This window comes from Penicillium verhagenii (genome assembly GCF_028828195.1).
Source record: "Penicillium verhagenii strain IBT 33310 chromosome Unknown utg000008l_segment0_segment0, whole genome shotgun sequence".
NCBI classification, from domain to species: Eukaryota; Fungi; Ascomycota; class Eurotiomycetes; order Eurotiales; family Aspergillaceae; genus Penicillium; species Penicillium verhagenii.
Genome location: NW_026643172.1, coordinates 1,748,689 through 1,767,473, shown reverse-complemented (window position 1 = coordinate 1,767,473; position 18,785 = coordinate 1,748,689). Strand labels below are relative to the sequence as shown.

The 18,785-nt window shown below is 48.3% G+C and overlaps 8 protein-coding genes across 8 annotated transcripts; 6 read left to right on the top strand and 2 right to left on the bottom strand.

Moving 5' to 3' along the window:
• Positions 1-1,075: 1,075 nt before the first annotated feature.
• N7466_008642 (cupin domain-containing protein) lies at positions 1,076-2,183 on the top strand (the record flags this gene model as incomplete). The annotated part of the gene is made up of 2 exons (XM_057168031.1): positions 1,076-1,378; positions 1,449-2,183. The coding sequence occupies 2 exons, from the start codon at positions 1,076-1,078 to the stop codon at positions 2,181-2,183; spliced, it is 1,038 nt and encodes a 345-aa protein (XP_057018662.1).
• Positions 2,184-2,592: 409 nt separating this feature from the next.
• N7466_008641 (Zn(II)2Cys6 transcription factor) lies at positions 2,593-5,150 on the top strand (the record flags this gene model as incomplete). Its single annotated transcript, XM_057168030.1, has 9 exons — positions 2,593-2,731; positions 2,797-2,860; positions 2,957-3,731; positions 3,793-3,826; positions 3,874-3,985; positions 4,041-4,061; positions 4,130-4,464; positions 4,526-4,700; positions 4,754-5,150. Coding segments are annotated over 9 exons (2,052 nt in total), but the record flags the coding sequence as incomplete, so codon positions are not given.
• Positions 5,151-5,771: 621 nt separating this feature from the next.
• On the top strand, positions 5,772-6,476 carry N7466_008640 (glutathione S-transferase family protein; the record flags this gene model as incomplete). The annotated part of the gene is made up of 1 exon (XM_057168029.1): positions 5,772-6,476. One exon carries the CDS (start codon positions 5,772-5,774, stop codon positions 6,474-6,476), a length of 705 nt encoding a protein of 234 aa, XP_057018660.1.
• Positions 6,477-6,766: 290 nt separating this feature from the next.
• Positions 6,767-8,479, bottom strand: N7466_008639 (putative monooxygenase; the record flags this gene model as incomplete). Its single annotated transcript, XM_057168028.1, has 7 exons — positions 6,767-6,899; positions 6,955-7,058; positions 7,117-7,306; positions 7,366-7,414; positions 7,466-7,530; positions 7,595-8,385; positions 8,477-8,479. 7 exons carry the CDS (start codon positions 8,477-8,479, stop codon positions 6,767-6,769), a joined length of 1,335 nt encoding a protein of 444 aa, XP_057018659.1.
• A 1,461-nt stretch (positions 8,480-9,940) lies between these two features.
• N7466_008638 (putative GABA permease) lies at positions 9,941-11,690 on the top strand (the record flags this gene model as incomplete). Its single annotated transcript, XM_057168027.1, has 4 exons — positions 9,941-10,072; positions 10,139-10,209; positions 10,278-10,855; positions 10,912-11,690. 4 exons carry the CDS (start codon positions 9,941-9,943, stop codon positions 11,688-11,690), a joined length of 1,560 nt encoding a protein of 519 aa, XP_057018658.1.
• A 930-nt stretch (positions 11,691-12,620) lies between these two features.
• N7466_008637 (putative MFS transporter) lies at positions 12,621-14,394 on the top strand (the record flags this gene model as incomplete). Its single annotated transcript, XM_057168026.1, has 6 exons — positions 12,621-12,641; positions 12,702-12,776; positions 12,852-13,104; positions 13,175-13,216; positions 13,280-13,748; positions 13,809-14,394. The coding sequence occupies 6 exons, from the start codon at positions 12,621-12,623 to the stop codon at positions 14,392-14,394; spliced, it is 1,446 nt and encodes a 481-aa protein (XP_057018657.1).
• A 156-nt stretch (positions 14,395-14,550) lies between these two features.
• N7466_008636 (putative oxalate/formate antiporter) lies at positions 14,551-15,974 on the bottom strand (the record flags this gene model as incomplete). The annotated part of the gene is made up of 3 exons (XM_057168025.1): positions 14,551-15,458; positions 15,527-15,619; positions 15,683-15,974. 3 exons carry the CDS (start codon positions 15,972-15,974, stop codon positions 14,551-14,553), a joined length of 1,293 nt encoding a protein of 430 aa, XP_057018656.1.
• A 1,322-nt stretch (positions 15,975-17,296) lies between these two features.
• N7466_008635 (uncharacterized protein) lies at positions 17,297-17,792 on the top strand (the record flags this gene model as incomplete). The annotated part of the gene is made up of 2 exons (XM_057168024.1): positions 17,297-17,336; positions 17,524-17,792. 2 exons carry the CDS (start codon positions 17,297-17,299, stop codon positions 17,790-17,792), a joined length of 309 nt encoding a protein of 102 aa, XP_057018655.1.
• Positions 17,793-18,785: the final 993 nt, after the last annotated feature.

The following is an 18,785-nucleotide window of genomic DNA, read 5'->3' as shown; positions in this document are numbered from 1 at the left end:
GGATGGATGGGAGGGGTAGATTGGGAGAAAGAGGGGGAAATAGAATCAATTGAAGAAGAGGAAAAAGAGAGAAGGGCACGAGTAATATACTACAGTCGCGAAACCCCACAGATTTTCGGAGTAAGGCGGCGTCCCCACGAGCGTGGGGAACGGATGAGATTTTACCCCTTCACCATAATTAAGGATGCATTTGGAGTGGCAAAGGGGGCTCTACAAGCTTGACCTGGACCAATCCCATCTCGCCGGAAAGGCATTTATGAGCATTGTTAAACGGCCCTGATTTCTTCAACTTGGATCCTATCAACTGGAGGTCTGAACGGTTAAGTCCTGTTTATGTATATGGGATCACCCCCCGGACTGAGGGAAAATTGTGGGATTTTTGACATTTTGCAAGTGGGCTCGGGTTGAGTTCCGTCGGCTTTTCTCTGTCAGTAATCATTACTCAATTGCCTCCGAGTCTGCTTATCATAACTACTAGTCCTAGTATCTGCATTTAGCTCCGTCGGCCCTCTCTATGCGCGACGCGTTGAACTGCGGGGCAAAAATTGACCCCGCCATTTTAAAAGATCACAAGGCCCCTTTGCAATGGCAAATTTGATTACTGAGTACACTCAATATGAATTGTACAAGTTGTACGAAATTTCCGTATGTTTTTTTTTTATAAAGATTTACATCAAAGCCGAACAGACACAACAAACACACAGACTCCTATATCATTTATCGCGTCTCGGCTTTAGACTGCTTCCGCTGACTACGAACACGCATAACTTGAACGAAACCAACCAGATTAAAATAACTCAATCCCTGTTATAAGCGTTTGAATCCACTCGAAATGATCACGTTCCATAGAAAGAACAAATCAAATTGCCCCAATTGCCACCAAAGGCCAGACATTCTCGGGTCTTCCGAGCCACGGATGCCTCCGCTCGGCAACCTGTCCCCCGCATACCGAGCAGAGAAAGTTGGAGTGGAGTTTCCGCAGCTTTAAAACTAGACCTCTTCCTCCTTCAAACTTAGATTCTTCTTCAAAATCACTTCTTTTCCGAATCTCTGCTTCAAACAAACCCTACACACAATGTCTCTGCCATTCTCAAATCAACCCCCCGCTGAGCGGATCCCCTATGCTATCCCCCAATTGGAGGGTGAACGCATTACCATCCCCGGTAGCAAGGGTGTCTTCCGCATCTTGACTTCCTCAAAGCAGACTGATGGCTTGATGGCCGTTTTCACAAGCGGTGCCACTCTTTCCGATGCTCCCGGCTTCCACTACCACAACAAAGCCCACGATGTCTTCTTGGTGACCAAGGGATTCCTTAAGCTGTACAACGGAGACAAGTGCCGGATCATGGGTCCCGGTGACTTTGCCTATGTCCCACCGGTATGTACAACAATCGCAGGCCTTTTTTTTTTTTTCTCAAGGAGAAATACTGATCTCATTATGCACATAGCTCGTCGTTCACATGCCCGACATGATCGGCCCACACACCGAGCTCCAAGGCCTCATTACCCCCGGTGACTGGGTCGACTTCTTCCGCTATGTCTCCGAGCCCTACGAAGGTATCCTGTGTCCCGAGACTGATGACCGGGACATCAAGTCCCTCCTGATCCCCAAGGTGATGGCCGCCAAGGGCAAATTCGACGTCGTCTTCCAGCCTCACTACCAGCCCCCCGATCTGGGCGAGTGGACCAAGGACGACGAGAAGCTTCCCGAGGGATCCGAGGGTTACTTCCTCCGTGCAAACACTGGTCCCCGCTGGATGTTGGGTGGTGTGATGTCCCGTCCGTTTGTCACTACCAAGCAGAGCAGCGGGGTGTGTGCTATTTCCAGCATTGAGTCATCTAAGGATTACGGTGAAACTGCGCTCTCCAAGTTCATGACCTTTAACAAGGTTGACCACTGCTTCTGTGTGATGGAGGGTTCTCTCAAGGTCCGTCTGGAGGGCTCTGGAGAGACCATCTTCCGTGAGGGTGAAACCGTGGTTATTCCTGCTGGACAGGCATTTGCGCTGGACTTTGTGAGCAAGTATGTCAAGGTTCACTCCTTCGCTGATGGTGATGGTATTGAGACCCTCATCCACGAGCTGGGTAAGCCCGTGGAGGGTGTTGTCTTGCCAGACCAGGCTCCTGAGTGGGACCCTTCACAGCTAGCGTCAGTGGCGGAGCGACTCAACGTGACCTTTTAAGGCACGAATGTTATATAACGACGTACAAATTATTATTAGATAGCGATGTGTAAATAGCGAACATTGATGATTGGATTTCAAGCATTATTTTCTCCATAAATTTTTTTTTTTAATTTTTTTTTTCTTTTTTAAAAAGACTGTACTTTGTTAATTGCCGAGATGCATATCCGATCCCATGACCTGCAAAACGAGTCTAATTCATATTGAGTTCACCGGAAAGTAGTGATTGCAAGCGAGATCGTTGATTGGTTTCCCCGGATTATGTTCCCCGCAGCCCCATCACGTGGACCCCTGCAAGCGCACTGCGCAACCCTCCGGAAAATCCGACCTCGTGTTCGTTATCATCTATCATCTGCAACTAGCTTGATCCACCCCCAGATTTTCCCTGCTGTGGCATGATGCCTTGATAATGCAAGCCATTCAGAATTCACCTGGGGAAGATCCTGCACCTAAGCGGACCAAGAGGCCTCGGGCTGCCCAGGCCTGCGACCGGTGCAGGACGAAGAAGTATAAGTGCGATGAGCAATACCCATGCGCACATTGTAGAAGTGAGTTGATGGAGGGGTAGATTGCGTGTGGGGACTCTTGGCTACTTGAACTAACAGCGCTATAGAGAGTCACCTAGATTGCGTGTATCAGGGGAATTATAGGGAGCGTGAAAGCACCCGGTCTGCAAGGTATGTCAGACCCAAATTTTCCAACCTTGTTCCAGCGCTGTCTGCGCTGCGTAGCTCCAGTGGTTTCCTTATATGAGTAGACTGACACGGGTTTAGTTATGTTACCGACCTTGAGAAGAAGGTAGAGGAGCTCGCCTCGAAGCTACGCGCAGCCGAGGCCCATATCACATCTCCTTTGCCTCTCAATGCACCGAGCGCTCAAGCTGTAGTTCCCGTGGCATTGGATGCAACACCTTGCTCCATGCCACGAACAGGTTCCACACCGCGCGACACAGCCAATTTGCCCAACGAGCCCCCAGAGGAGTCCGGGGAGAGCGCAGACGACGAAATCAACGAACTAAACCTTCACACGAACGCAATCGAATTTCACGGCAGTACCTCCTCAGCGGCTGTTCTCGGCCATCTGCAAAAGACTCGAGAGCCGAAGCCCCACGAGGAATACCATCCTCGCGCAGCGAACTTTTCATTGATCTCAACGTTGCACAACCCTAGCTTCTCTCCATCAACCACAGGCCCTGGCCAATTAACCTCTATCGAGCAGCAAAATTATTACTTTGACCAGGCGCATGTGTTTATGAATGGTTATTTCGAGAATATTCATTTCATTCATCCTTTTATCGACAAGGAAGATTTTTTCGCGCGCGCCAGCGACCTGTGGCTTAATCGCTCTCATACCCCCGAGCCCAGCTTCGTCGCACTGTATTTGAGTATCCTATCTTTTGGATCGCTGGTGCGGGTATGGGACGAGGATACCCTTGCTGGTCTGGGTCGCTTCGAATGGAGCCGCAAGCTGTTTGGCGAAGCCCAGGCTTACTTGAATCACTTGCGGTTCTCGAATGATCTTGAAACTGTTCAATGTCTCTATATGATGGTATGCCAGGTTCATTCGCTAAACGTAAGACCAACGAGAATTTTTATTGACTAGCTTGCAGGCAAAAATTTGTCAAAACGAACTTAACCCCAATCGTAAGTAGCCCTCGACATTCGCTTTTTCCATAATACTAATTTAATAGTGGCTTATATGTATCTTGGTTTGGCGGTACGCACTTGTCTATCTGCTGGCTTTAACCGAGAGGTCCGAGGCCCTAATGATCAACGTTCGAGCTGGATCTCGAAAACTTGGTGGTAAGTGGAGAAGGGGCCTTACTTCGAGGCTCAGGCTAATGATTGTTTTGTGTAGGGGATTATTCTCACTTGAAATGTAAGCATGGTTTTGAACTTTTGTGACAGGAATTCGACCAGTGGATTATCGATTCTGACCTGTTACAGAGAAATGAGCTTTTCAGTTGGTCGACCAGATACTTTGGGAATGGACGAATACCATAATCGAGCCATGCCACCTCGAGATGACTCCGAGTATGCCATTATCCCATGGATGGCTGACTTCGCTCAAATCGTCCGACGGGTCTCCGTCCAGATCTACCACTCGCGCATTACATTACAGGAGAAGCTCCAACTGGGTCTTCAAATCGAAATGGAGATGGACCGCTGGCTTGCACGGCTACCGGAAAAGCTAAGGCCAGATATTGGTGCACATAGACCACCTCGAAGTGCCCTCCGAGATCCAAAATGGGCGAGAAGACAACGGCTTGTGCTGGGGATCCGTGAGTTGAACCATCGATCCGCAAATTCATGCACCACTTAAACTAAATTGTATTTTTCTAGGATACTATAACGTGAAAATGCTATTATTCCGGCCATTCTTGAGTCATTTCACCCGCAAGCTTCGACATCCTCCCAGCGAATTAGAGGAGACAATCGGCAAATGCCTGGACGCTGCCATGAAGACGATCGAAGTGATACATGATATCTACCGAGTCCACGAATTTTTCAGATGCTGGTAAGCTTTCCAATTTCCAACTTTGGTGCTCTTTTCGCTAACCCATCTGCTAGGTGGTACAACACAACCTATGTGATGTTTGCGACATCAACTCTTCTTCTCCCAATGTCAAAACTCGGCATGTGCGAAGAAACAATGCCCTTGCTCCGCTCTGTAGAAATGGGAGTCGAGATCTTAGAAGCCATGGAGGAGTCTGTCGTCGCACGGAAGTCGGTGGAAATTATTCGTCAATATCTACGGGAATTCCGGGCTTCCGGTACGCACCACCTTGTGCCGGGAGCCGGCGGAGAGCACGGTGAGATGGCCCCGTCAGGAGAGCCAGGGCCTGGCCAACCTGGATTTGAAATCCCGGATTGGGCTCATGGCTTCGGATTCCCTGATTACTCATTTGATGGGATCGCTCGACTGTTTGATGATATCGGGGGACTGCCCATGTTGGATGAGAATAATGTATGAGCCACACAATCCAGCGTACTTAAATTAAGGATATAACACTTTTCGAGTAAGGTCTACTAGCAGCTACTAGCACCATATGGAGTTCTGAATCCATCCTTCCGATTTTGACTTGGAATCCTTGCAAGGTTTACTTTCGAGGTTAAACTGCTTCAAGACTTTTAGTGCTGACCCCGGGGCCGTGGACCTCGGGACGGGCCCGGGGCCATGGCTAACCGACTACATATCTCGGATTTAGTCCAGAATTAACTCCAGGAAAGCTCAAGATTTCCACACTACTGTGGATCTCTATTGGTTTGTCCAATTCAATGTTAGCGATAACTTGAACATATGGCACAGAAACTCTACATACAGAGGAATCATCCAAAATCGAAAGCTTTGGAATTACCTGACGTCATGGGTTTTATCCGGTTGCTGCTCCAACCAACAACTACATAAAGTGGATACAACATTGAATCCATGCCCATCTACTGTGATCACCAACTTGAAGGCTAGCATCTAGCATTCTTCATCTATCGAAGCCCCATTTTCACCTAAATCTGTGCAATTGATCAGAAAATTGAACCATTTTCATTCTCAAACAATTTCCAACCCAGCAACTCCATAATCACACCCAAAATGCCCCTCACACTCCACCACCTGAACTTCTCCCAATCCGAGCGCATAATCTGGCTCGCCGAAGAACTCGGCCTCGACTACAAATACGTCGAGCACCACCGCAACCCAATCTTCGCCCCCCAATCCCTCCGCGACCTCCACCCAGCCGGCACAGCCCCATTAATGGAGGACGACCCATCCCCCGTAACAAACACCCGCGTCGTGCTCGCCGAGTCAGGCGCAATCACAGACTACATAGTCGCCGTGCACGGCCAGGGCCGCCTAGCACCAACCCCCAAAGACGGCGCCATTTACCCGCATTTCCTGGAATGGTACCACTTCGCCAACGGCAGTCTGCAGCCCGGCCTATTCCGGCTCCTGATGGCCCGGACCGCAGGCCCAGACTCGCCGTTTGTGAAGCGCACGTTCGAGAAGTGGCAGGGGTATTTGGAGATGCTTGAGGCGCGGCTCGCGGTGACGGGGGCGTATCTTGCTGGTGAGGATCTGACGGTCGCGGATACGATGAGCTTTTTTACGTTGACGACTATGCGGGGGTTCTGCCCTGTGGAATTTGATACTGAGAAGCATAGGCATATTCTTGCTTATTTGAAGAGGGTTTCGGAGCGCCCGGCTTATAAGAAGGCTATGGTGATTTGTCAGGGGGAGGACTTTGAGCCTTTGGTTGGGCCTAAGGCGGAGCTTTGGCCTATTTTGCGGAATGTGTAAGTGCATTTTCGGCATGTTCTTTGTTCAAAGCTCTTGCTCTGTGCTGTATTGTATTATAGATTTGTTTTATAATTCACCTTTGTATAATGTCTCCAATCATTAACGACATTTTCTTCCTTTGGCAGTGGCTCGAAAAACGAAAAGAAGAACGAGATTGCGAAAATTTGATTTGTAACGTTCGTATTCGGTATTTGGACTAACTAACTATGCAATGGTGATATTTGATGACAAAGAAAAGAACGAAAAATGAAAAGTACAGGCAGCTATATCGTGTCCTCTATAGATTATTTCTATAAGATGGTGCAGTATGACTGTGAAGGCTGAGAAGGCTGTGCGAAGAGATCTTGGTTCTGCGATACGGCCTTCTCGACCTCCTTGACAGCATCGTAGCCATACAGCCAGGGCTGCACTTCTGGGCATGTCCTAAATGAAAAAAATTAGCAAATATTACAGAAAATGTTTGAGAATGGAAACATACCATCGACTAGGGAAGGCACCCTTGAGCTCCTTTCCAAGCTGTGAAAGGAAAATCTCATCGCGCTTCTCTTGCTCTTCTCCGTCATGCATGTGGAAATCGTGTCGCTAGAAAGAAACTGTCAGTATGATATCAGGAACAGATTAAGTGGCTGTAATAGCTTACCTGCTTGAATGTCTCGCGAACGATAGCCTCTCCTCTGGATTTGCGGAGAGTTTCGTATAGTCTTAAAATGCGAGGCAATTGTGCCTTATCTGTCATGTGTCCCAGAAGCAGACCGAGAACGGCACCATCTTCAAGAGATGAGTTGGCACCTTGTGCCAGGTATGGTAGCATTGGGTGGCAAGCATCTCCACTTTGAAGCCATGGATGTTAGCATACTTCTATGACTTTCAAGGTTAGGGATTGACTTACATGAAGACAAGGTTAGACTTGTCGTTGACCCAGTTCTCCATTTCACCATCTATGCAAACGTCAGAAATGATGATCAGCAGTATAAGATAATCTTACTCACGGTGCATCAACTTCCACTTGTCAATACCGACAGAGGTGTCAACATATGTCAGGAACTTGTTGAGGCTTTTTAAAAAAAAACACAGTCAGCAAAAGTGTCAAGGATAAAACATACAAGCAAACAACTCACATTGGATCCCAACCAACAAATAGTTCTCGCATCTCATCCACAGATCCTGCCTGCTTTGAAACTCCCGGAGGCAAGTTATCAGGAACCAGCAAGACAATGTTGTACATTTGGCCACCGCGCAGCGAATAACCAACAGCATGGGCACCAGGTCCAATCCAGAAATGACACTCTGGATTCTGAACCAAAGACTTCAGATCCGGATCAGTAATCTGGTCAGCAGTCAAGACAATCCGATAAGCAAGATCACCCGTGGGCAGCGGCTCATCTTTCTTCCCAACAAAGGCCTCGCGACACTTCGACCACAGCCCATCCGCCGCAATAATAAGATCACCCGAGAACACCTTCCCCGCCACAGAGTGCACAGTGGTAGTATCAAAATCGATGCGCTCAATTCTCTCCCCAAGATGGAAAGTGACTCCCAAATCCTTCGCACGCGCAAACAACGCCTGCTGAAGATCAACACGGTGCAAGTCCACGAACGGCGCATCGTATTTCGCCCGGATACTCTTGTTGAAAGCCGCATCGTGAGCCAACACCTGGCCCGAGTACCGGTGCACGGTCAACTTCGTAGGCTCCGCGGCAGCTTCCCACAGCGAGGCGGGGAGCTTCCAGTATTGCATTAGGCGCGACGCATTGGGGGTGATCTGTAGTCCTGCTCCGACCTCGGCGAGCTCCTTTGCTTGCTCGATGACCTGGACATCGTGGCCCGAGAGAGCGGAAGAGATAGCAGTCGCGATACCGCTGAGACCGGCTCCGACGATGATTACGCGGAGGCGGGCTTCTTCTGGGACCTAGATGAGGGGATGGGGTAAGCATGCATGCGTGGTGTGTTTGTAGCGTGTATAAAGCCACCAGGACGGGATGCGTTTTGCTCGTACGTACCATGTTGAAAAGTTCTGATTGTGTGATGTTAGATTCTGGTGAAAGTCTGGAGAAAGGTTGCTGTTAGAATTTCAAAAGAGGACAACGATTAGAAGAGCTTTGGTTATAATTTGTCGGTTGTTATTGAAAAATCCGGAATGGCCGAGTCCGCGTGCCCCGGTTTCCCCACAATCTCGGGATTGCCGACTCAGAACGCTCTCGGGTTTTCCTGTAGCTGCCCCGCTTGGACTCTCTTCATGAGTGGAAACGCGTGGATTGGAAATCATGTCTGCGTGACCTTGGCTTGACTTTTCTTTTCTTTTCTGGGGACAAGTCTGGGGAAGCAATAGTGGATCTGGGATTATAACAGATGCCAAGGAATTATAACCAGTAGATCAGCTGAGGCTCGCGAAAAAGCAGCTTAATGCATAGTTATCCCATGTTCACTATTAATAATCCTCGTAGCTTCTTCTCCTCGGCTTTTTTGCATGGCCAGGCCCTGCCTAATGGCGTAAGGCTTGGCTTTCTGGATTAGAGATCAATGTAAGCTTTCAGTGCGGCTCCTGTCACCGTGCAAGTCCGAATTTTATTTTCTTCGTAGCCTCGAGCGATCTATTGTGTGCACTTGCCCTTAGTACCATCATGAGCGGCTGAGCATATCGACACACTCTACAATACTCTATAGTGCTTAGGAATTCTCTGAACACCAAAACACACCAACATGGCAACATCATCCTTCATGTACAGAAACCTGAAAAGCCAGGCAGCAAATACTATTTACTATTCAGTTTACTGTATGCCATTGACCAGTCAAAATAGGAGAAAAACGTTAGAAACTATTATATCCAAGTCAATTGATCGCAGATTTTGAACACAACTGGACGACGCATAGATCCACCTTTGTACATTCTTTGACTACAGAACTGTAAAAGCTCTACATAATCATTCCTGAAAAGGTCGTGGTGGGATTCCCTCAATAGTGTCCCAATAGAAACAATGCCCTTCAACAGCATCGTATAGACAGCAGTGTTTAGAAGATAATCTATTTTCCTGAAATACGTACTTTTGTCCACTACCTTGATTCAAAAGGCGGTCATTTTTACCGACTAAAAACACGTGAGAATTCCTTGGCATTGATTACATCCAATGACTTTGACAATTCCACCTTGATTTGACGTAAGTGATATGCATGCCTCACTATACAAGAACAATCAGAATATGGATTTATTTTTGAGGCTGTAAGAGCTTCAACATTGCCCGCGACGGGCCAATGTTCGAAGATAGCAGGCCCAGCCAAAGATCAACACGCCCCACTGCCAAGCTAAGGCAAATTAAATGCAAGACTAAACAATTAGGGAATTCAAGGTCGGTTATCTCGCTATCGGCTGTCACCTCAGAATTTGAACCCCCTCAATCTCTCCTGTTTTTTTTTTTTTTTTCTTCTCCCATTATTCCACCCGTTACTCGCGGGGTGCCAATTCGGACATGCACGACGCCACTAAATCCCCAGAGCTTGAATCAAGGGACATGGAGGTCCACTCTGGCCAGGAAGGGAAAGATGGGACTGTTTTGGATGATAACGATATGCTTCGCATGGGAAAGGTTCAAGAGTTCAAGGTATGTTTCACTCGCATCCATTCAGTCTTATGTACATCAAATAGCTTACTTTGCCTTTTTTCACAGCGCAATCTCCGACCTGTGGCTGCTTTAAGTTTCGCCTCTGTTCTACAAGCAACGTGGGAATTTATTCTACTGTGCGTGGTCATATGAGTCTCATAAAACATTTGAATATATACCGCGGGAACTGACACAAGATCAACAGATCTAACTATTCGGGCCTGGAAGATGGGGGTCTTCCTGGTATGTTTTGGTCTTTTGTATGGACTTTCATTGGTTTCGGATTCATCATCGCCTCGATCTCGGAAATGGCCTCCATGGCCCCGACCAACGGTGGCCAATATCACTGGGTCTCTGAATTTTCGTCGCCGAGATACCAGAAGTTTCTCAGTTACGTGACGGGCTGGATGTCGGTCCTTGCCTGGCAAGCTGGAACAGCTTCGGGCTCTTTCCTCACAGGAACCATCATCCAGGGCTTGATAAGTGTCCGAAATCCCGACTACGAGCCTGCAGGATGGCAAGGCACTTTACTAGTCTTTGCAATGGTCTTGGTGATTTATATCTTCAACGTTTACGCCTCCGATGTGATGCCTATTCTGAATAATCTTCTGATGGCATTCCATGTGTTGTCCTGGCTGATCATCCTGGTTGTTCTTTGCGTGATGTCCCCGCACAGAACTGCCGACGAGGTCTTTGTGACAGGATGGCAAAGCTTGGGTGGTTGGTCTAATATGGCACTGGCTGTGATGGTCGGACAAATATCAGCTATATACGGCTGCCTTAGTAAGGAATTGGAGTGGTTCTGATATGTATGGCGTTGAAAGCTAATAGGAGATTAGGTTCGGATGCAGCTGCACACATGTCTGAGGAGATCAAAGATGCTGCACGTAATGTGCCTATCGCTATCGCGTGGGGATATTTCAGCAATGGCATAATGGCTGTTGTCTTGCTGATCGCATATCTATTTGCAACTCCATCTGTGGAGGATTCTCTGAATGACGATACGGGATTCCCGTTGCTCTATGTGTTCAAGCAAGCTGTGTCTACCGCCGGAGTCAATGGCCTCACAGCGATTATACTCCTACCCGTTATTTTCAGCAATATTCACTTCAATGCAGCCACATCCCGTCAGACGTGGGCTTTCGCTCGAGACAAGGGACTGCCATTCTCCAGTTGGATTGGCAAAGTGGACGAAAAGCGCAAGATTCCTATCAATGCTATCCGACTGTCTTGCTTTTGCAGCTGTGCGCTATCTCTCATCAACATCGGATCCGAGACTGCGTTCAATGCGATTATCTCGCTGAACGTCGCCGCTCTGATGTACACCTATATCACCTCGATGAGCTGCGTTATTTACAGGAAGATCTGGCTTCCTGACACTCTTCCTACGCCTGCGTGGAGTATGGGTCGATGGGGATTGCCCGTCAATATCATTGGACTGGTTTATTGCATCTTTGCTTTCTTCTGGTCCCTTTGGCCTACCGAAGTTCCAGTTGTGGCCGCCAATTTCAATTGGAGTGTGGTCATTTTTGTGGCGGTCTTTATCCTTAGCCTTGTGATGTACCTGGTCAAAGGACGCAGGGAATACGTGAACCCTGCGGCTATTGTTCGGAACTAAGTTGCGGAAAATCCGGGGTTATGATGATCAGTGTATCAAAGTTTATAGATTCTAATAGGAACTAGATCCTTAATAAAGCTTGTTGAATTGTATCTATTCATTTTTATTTTTATTTTGTATTTTTTTACCTTTTGCGGGGGGAGGCTAGACCAACTGGTTGAATGGATCCCGAATGTCCCCCACATGTCCCGAATCCACCTGTCCAGTGCCAACAACTTAAGCTGGATATTTCCCTGGAACCTTGAACTCATTTCTCTTACCAAAGTTGATCACCGATCAATTGATTTGACGATCCGCCAGATTGGATGAACCACGGGACGTTTTTTCTCTCGGTCGGATCCGATCTTTGGTAAAAGCGAGTGACTCAGATTCGGGATCCTTTTCACGGGCCGTGTGGCTTGCACTAAACAGTTTCTCTGTGGTTGGGCAGCGTCGACTAACCAGATGTTCTCACCTGACTGAGATCTCACAGCCCAAAACACGAACGCACCTACACACAATAGCTATAGCGCATGCAGGAACCCACAAAAATAGCACAGAACATGACCTTGCGTGGCAAAATCTCGGTAAAATCCCAACCAAGCCACTGATCCGTTGATAGTTAGCGTCGCGCCCTTGCCCGTGGCTGTCATCGCTTAAAATGCGCCACGCCCAAAACCGGTCCCGAGATGCATCCGAGCTACCCCACGGACATCCCGGGGAAACGGGGGAAAGTCCCTGCAATCACCAATAGTCTTGCATATTTTACCCAAATGTGCGGGGGAAAAGGGGGGAATCTAGCTGGGAATTCCCATGCTCTAGTCATTTGCTTTCCGAGTCGAGCTGCCGGATTTTGTTTATATTTGTGGCTGATCCCTCCCTCTCAAGTGCTGGTTCCATCATCATACGATCTACTTTTTATTTTCACACAGAGTAGCCTTCACTACCACGATGACTAGCATCGATCCTAGGGTATGTTAGCTTGTTGCTTATCTTGCATTGTATGTCTTTAGACTCTAACATTTCGTACAGCTCCTCCCTAACCGGGTGCGATGGGCCGCCCTCTTCGCTGTCAACCTCTATGTCTTTATGGGTAATATGTACTCGGTGAGTTTTTTTTTTTTTTTTTTTTTTTTTAAAAACTCCAAAGAAAAAAAATATATATACTAATTATCTCTACAGTCGGGCATAGCAACAGGCTTTGGATCCCTAGCCGAATACTTTCACATTGGCGACTCACAACTGTCATCCCTGGTGACTTATTCAGTCCTCTCCATGGGATTGGCAAATTTGGTCTGGATGCCTCTCGCTCTCTGCTTCGGAAAGCGTCCTGTTGTTATCTTCTCCATGGCAATGTTCCTTTGCGGAATCATTTGGAGTGCGGTCGCAAAGGACTATAACAGCCTGCTGGGCTCTCGAGTCTTTGCCAGTTTCGGTAAGTCGATACTCTATGTCTCTCTCCTTTTACGACTAGACCTGAATGCTGATATTTTTTTTTAACATAGGCTATGGCGCTATTGAGTCTCTTGGACCCAGTATTCTCGCAGGTTCGTCTACCTTCCCATATCATTTATCTGAAGCCCTTCTTGAAGTCTCTAACAACTCCTTAGATATGTTCTTCGAACGCAACTACTCCAGTGCCATGGCCGTCTACGCGGCTTCCCTGTCTGGAGGCTCTCAGATTGGTCCGGTCATTGCCGGATATCTCATCGAGGCCAAGGGATGGCGCTGGTTCTTCATCCTCTGTGCCATCCTGGCCGGATTCAACTTTGTCACCGCCATCTTCTTCCTCCCAGAGACTACCTATGAGAGCGTAGAGGAGCCCGAGCAGATGGAGGATATCGAGAAGGACTCTCACAGCCACGTCGAGGCCGTCCGTGTCCAATCTCAAGTTGGCGACCGTGTCGAATTGGACTACGGTGCTCACTTCAAGGGACTGTTCACTTTCAGCCTCACCAACGAGGCAAGGGAGAAGGGCGTTCTCAAGCACTTGCTCTACCAGTTCTTGCTCCCCTTCCCCCTATTGCTGGTCCCCGGTGTTCTGATCGCATCGGCTATGTACGGAGTCGTCCTTGGAGGGTAAGCATACTGAATCCCCATTCTAATACAATGTCCAACCGCATTCTAACAAATCAACAGAATTGTCGCCATCTCTACCCTCGCTCCCGAACTACTCGGCGCACCCCCCTACCTCTTCAGCTCCTCCGAGCTCGGTCTCTTCACCCTGAGCAGTTTCGTCGGCATCCTTGTCGCTTGGCCCATCGCCGGTCCCCTGACCGATCTTCTCTCCCGCTGGATGCGCAAGCGCAATAACAACGTCCACCAGCCTGAGCACCGTCTGCCTGCGCTTATTCTCCCCTTCCTCGTCTGTCCCGTCGGCCTCATTGTCTTCGGGTACACTATCTACCACGGACAACACTATGTCCGCCCGGCCGTCGGCTCAGCTATCTGTGCCGCTGGCCTGACTCTTGTCCCCTCTGTGATGCTTTCATACGTTGTGGACGCTTACCCGAGAACCGCTGGTGAGGCGCTTGTCTTGGTCAACACATCGAAGAATGTCGTTGCCTTTGGACTGGCCACCGGTGCCTACTCTTGGATGGCGGAGAAGGGCGTGAACACCATGTTCTATGAGTTTGCGGGAGTTCAATGGGCCGTGCTGGCACTGGCTTTGCCTCTCTACATCTTTGGCCCGTGGCTACGGGCCCGTACACAGAATCTGTTTTAGGCACTGACTTAGTATATACCATCATGGGGGCAATTATGATTATTAGCAAAGATTAATTAATGAATCTACTGTATATGTTTTTCAAATATTTGCTTCTATCAACGTAACTCTCTATCTTATGTATGGTGGTTACATGTGTCTCTGGACCCAGGAGGATTAGAACTTTGTCTTCAGAGACCATCCTCGACACACGCCCCTTGCCAACACGAAAGCGATAGCTGCGGCAAGATAAAGCACTCCGCCGAAGATGATCAACCCTCCATACTCGCCTCCATCCCGTTGTTGGATCACGCCTGCAATGGGAATACCAGTAAGAGTGCCAATGCTACTGATCGTGAAAGTAGTTCCCATTCTTTTACCAATATCCTCAGTGGCACAGACCTGAGAAATGCACACCGGCGTCAAGCTGATGGCAGCCCCACTCCAGAATCCAAAGAAAACAGTATAGCAAATGATCGCAGCCAGATTATCACTTGCCTTCAGCCATAGTGTCAATGTCAAGATCGCACATATAATGGAAGTCAAAGCCATCACATTAAACCGGCCGATTTTGTCCGCAATAATCCCGGGCAAGAAGCGACCGGGAATAGCACCGACATTCAAGAAAACAATCATTAGGTACGACATTTGATTCCCAACACCGACATCCACAGCATAAGACGCAATGTAAGTGTATGGTATAAACACCGCAAACTCAACCAAGAAAACCGCGACAGTCGTAGATGCATATGCGGGATGCATGAGAGCCCTGAAATCGATGGATGCGCCCGCCTTTAGATTACCGGGTAATCTGGTTTTGAGCAGAAGACAGGCGGCCGTACACATTACTGCTGAAATGAGTGCGATGATGCGGATAGCCCACGCGAAGCCGATCTTAGGCGCGGCGAAGAGAATGATTAGAGAGAAGATCACGCCTCCGATTCCGCCCGCGGTGCATGCAATGCCAGTAGCGAAGCCTCGACGGACGTTGAACCAGTGTCCGACTGCTGAGATTGAGGGCGTAAATAGTGTGCAGGCAGATAGTCCACCTAGCACACTAAACGACAAAAAGATCTGGTAGTATTCTAGAATAGAATAGTCAGGGACCCCGTATTTCACTGTGGTACTTAACCAAGTCGGGAAAAAGACATACCCTCACTGAAGCTCAAGCATATCATGGATGCAACGATGCCCACAGAGCCCGGTACAACGACATAGCACGGACCATAAGCATCGAGAATAGGACCTATGCCGAAAAGTTAGTTTCAATGGGCCTATGTAGGAAATAAATGAAACACGGCTTACCTACCAGCTTGGGCACCCCCGGCACAGAGAAAGAAGCCATAGGCTCCAAAAATCCACCCAATGCTCGATGCAGAGTAGTCCTTTAGTTGATGCAATTGGACCCAGGCATGTAAAACACCGAGGGTATTCAATAAACCCATTGCGGGGATCATGGCGCACCAAGCCCCGAGTACAACAGACCAAGCTTTCCATCCTCCCTCGGGATATCCCGTGTCCTCGGTGGGAGGTGATGGCTGCGCGGAGAATTCAACATCATATTTGTGCTCTTTTGAGTCGTCTCCTCCGGCATGTGGCATTATCCTGATGCTGAGTGTTGCAGCTGCGACTCAATTGCCTCAGAATGGGACAGTGTGGGAACTCCAAACAGTATACCCGCACGCTCTTCGCAGATCTTCTCAGAGCCACGCATTCGTTTAAACCAAATTTTGTGACAGGCGCTGCCGGTGGATCTCCGGACATGAATAAAGTCGGTAAAAAGATCTTGTGCACATAGAAGGAATTGGCGACGATAAGCCTCGAATGGTTAATTGGCCCGTTTGTATTTATAATCATGTTGATTGGAACGGAGAAGCACCCCACTTGGTACAGGCGCGATGATCGAGGCCCGTGGACCGTGTGCATACGTTGTCTTTGAAGGCTGTAGATCTACAGCTCTGAAGGCTTACATGCACTGGTAAATTTCAAGAAGTACTTCCATGATACCAACATTTGAAGTTTTTTTTAGTCTTGGTAGCATGTTCAAATGTTCCACGTGAACCTGGCTGTATAAATTCCAATGCTTCAATGTGAGATCGCTCCAGGGCTGATCCTCAAATATTTCTGATAGTGGCCCTCAAGGGCCCTTCTTTCCAGGTGTAAAGAAGAGTACAATCCCGGCAAGAAAAAGAAGCGATGTATGGACTGTGCGTTGAAACCCCAAAGCAGCAATGGCTGTCTGATCAATATCGGTAACAAAGTTGAGACGGAAAGAAAAGGGATGGGAAAGGACACATGCTCAAAAAGATTTGTAAGAACAAGAGGGATAGAGTACTTGAAGAATCATAATCAGGTGTTTGAAAAGTGGGATGATTTTCAGTAAAGAGTCGATGACTGATCCTTGGAGTTGCTGACTCGTGATTATTCTCTCTGTGCACTCAAAACTATAAGATCGCTGACTCATGTACATAACCCCGTGGTGCCACCACATGATATTGATCCTAGGTGAGACATATCTCAGAAACCTATAGTCAAGAAATGTCAAGAGTCTTTCCCGATTCACCAGAGCGAACACAGCCGAGGTTCAATGTATACTAGTTGTGCATATCGGGATGTGCTCATGACATCTGGGCCGACTGACAAGTCATTTCATGCGCAATCCGTACTCTCAAAAGTTCCGAGCACAAATGTTAGAATCGCAGACTGGATTTCATTGCCTATTTAGGTGACAAGTTGACAATCGATAGCCATATAAATAGTCCAGATAAAACACAGACCCAGCAGGTAGAATCCACATGCAAAGCCCGAAAACCGAAAGTAGGAGCAAGCCAGCTGCTCCCTTGTCCCATATCCGTGTATCGTGCGGTCCAAGAGGGAGAAAAATTCATGTACAACCCGTGAAGGAGCCCATTGTTGCCACAAGATGGGCAGCAGTGTAGCAGGAGAGAAAAGAAAGGTAAACGGTATGTAAAAAGAAGACAAATAAAAGGAGAATGAAAACCCCGGAGAAAAAGGAAACCAGGCAGAAATTACAAACAAAGCTCATCGATGGATAGGCTGAATGCGACGAAGTTGAGCGAATACCACCACGCAGAATTGCAATACATCAAAGACTGCGAGGGGTATTCGTCTCAATTCGTCCACGTCCAGTCCTATCTCGACTATCGTCACTAAGCGGCTTCCACGACCTTGATGTTCTTGGATCAGGATGTGATGGATATGAGGTAGAAGGGCTTCGGCTTAACGAGCCCGGGGAGGAGGGTGCCGATGACCCTGGGGTAGAATTAGCCGTCGCTGAGGCGGCTGTGTCACCGATCCGGATAGAAGCCGCGGCTGCAGCGGGATTGCAGTGTGCGCATACAAAAATGTTGAAGCCTCGACCGTCGCAGCTAGTGCAGATTGCGCCTCTTGAGAAGTAACAGTCAGATATGAACGAGTGGTACGTGGGAATCTTTCCCTGCACTTACCTCGGGGCATTCCCGGCACAATTCCGACAGGTTAAGGCTGTTCGTCCACCGATGCAGGAAATATGGCCTGGATCGAGGCTGAAAAGAGACTGTGCTGAGGCCATTGGAGCGGTTTGAAGATGATAGATGCCGGAGTGGAGTGAGGCGGCAGGAAGATAATGCACAGAGCCAGAAATGGTAGTGCTGCAAGGGTCGGCTGGATAGAGTTTGACAAAGTTATGAGGCCGGGGCCAGAATTTGTTTTTTTTTTATCTCTTTTCTTTGTGATGTGTTCTTTGTTGATTGAAGGATGATGAGAATACTTAAGGGGATGTAGTAAGGCCGATGGTGGCGCTTTATCAACCTGATGTTGAACTCAATAAACGTCGGAAACAATGGGAAAGAAGGCAACAAGCTATCTCCAGTGGACCGAGCAAGGGTAAGGTTCCTGCCCAGGCCAGAGTATAATGAGCCCGGAAACGGGAGTGGACCAGGAAGATCGACTCTTATACACGTGAAGGCTTAGTGGCACACGACATCTCAGATTAAAAGATCGGAGGTTACAATCATGTAGCAGATGTTGTCAATCCAGGAAAACCAACTGAAAAGGCGGTTTCTGAATGGTCAGCAGATCATATGTTGTAACGGTGAGCTATTCTGCAGGTTGGGTTGGGTTGGTTCTATTCAATGATATGAGCCGGTCATATCCGCGCGAGAGCCACATATTTCCAGAAGGTGACCTACCAATGAAAGACACAGGACTATATCTGCCATCGATTTGGGTAGCGGCGCATGTGCTCCATTGAGTTTAGCTTGGCCCCAAGCCCCATCAACTTGGATGAGAGCGCACATCGGAGGACGCGCACAATAAGGCATGTAGGACGACCACACTAACGTGCCTAGCAGGTGCACTTCCAGGGTTGTTGAAACGGGCCGACCTGGTGGGGTGGTGGGTCTTTGTTGTCG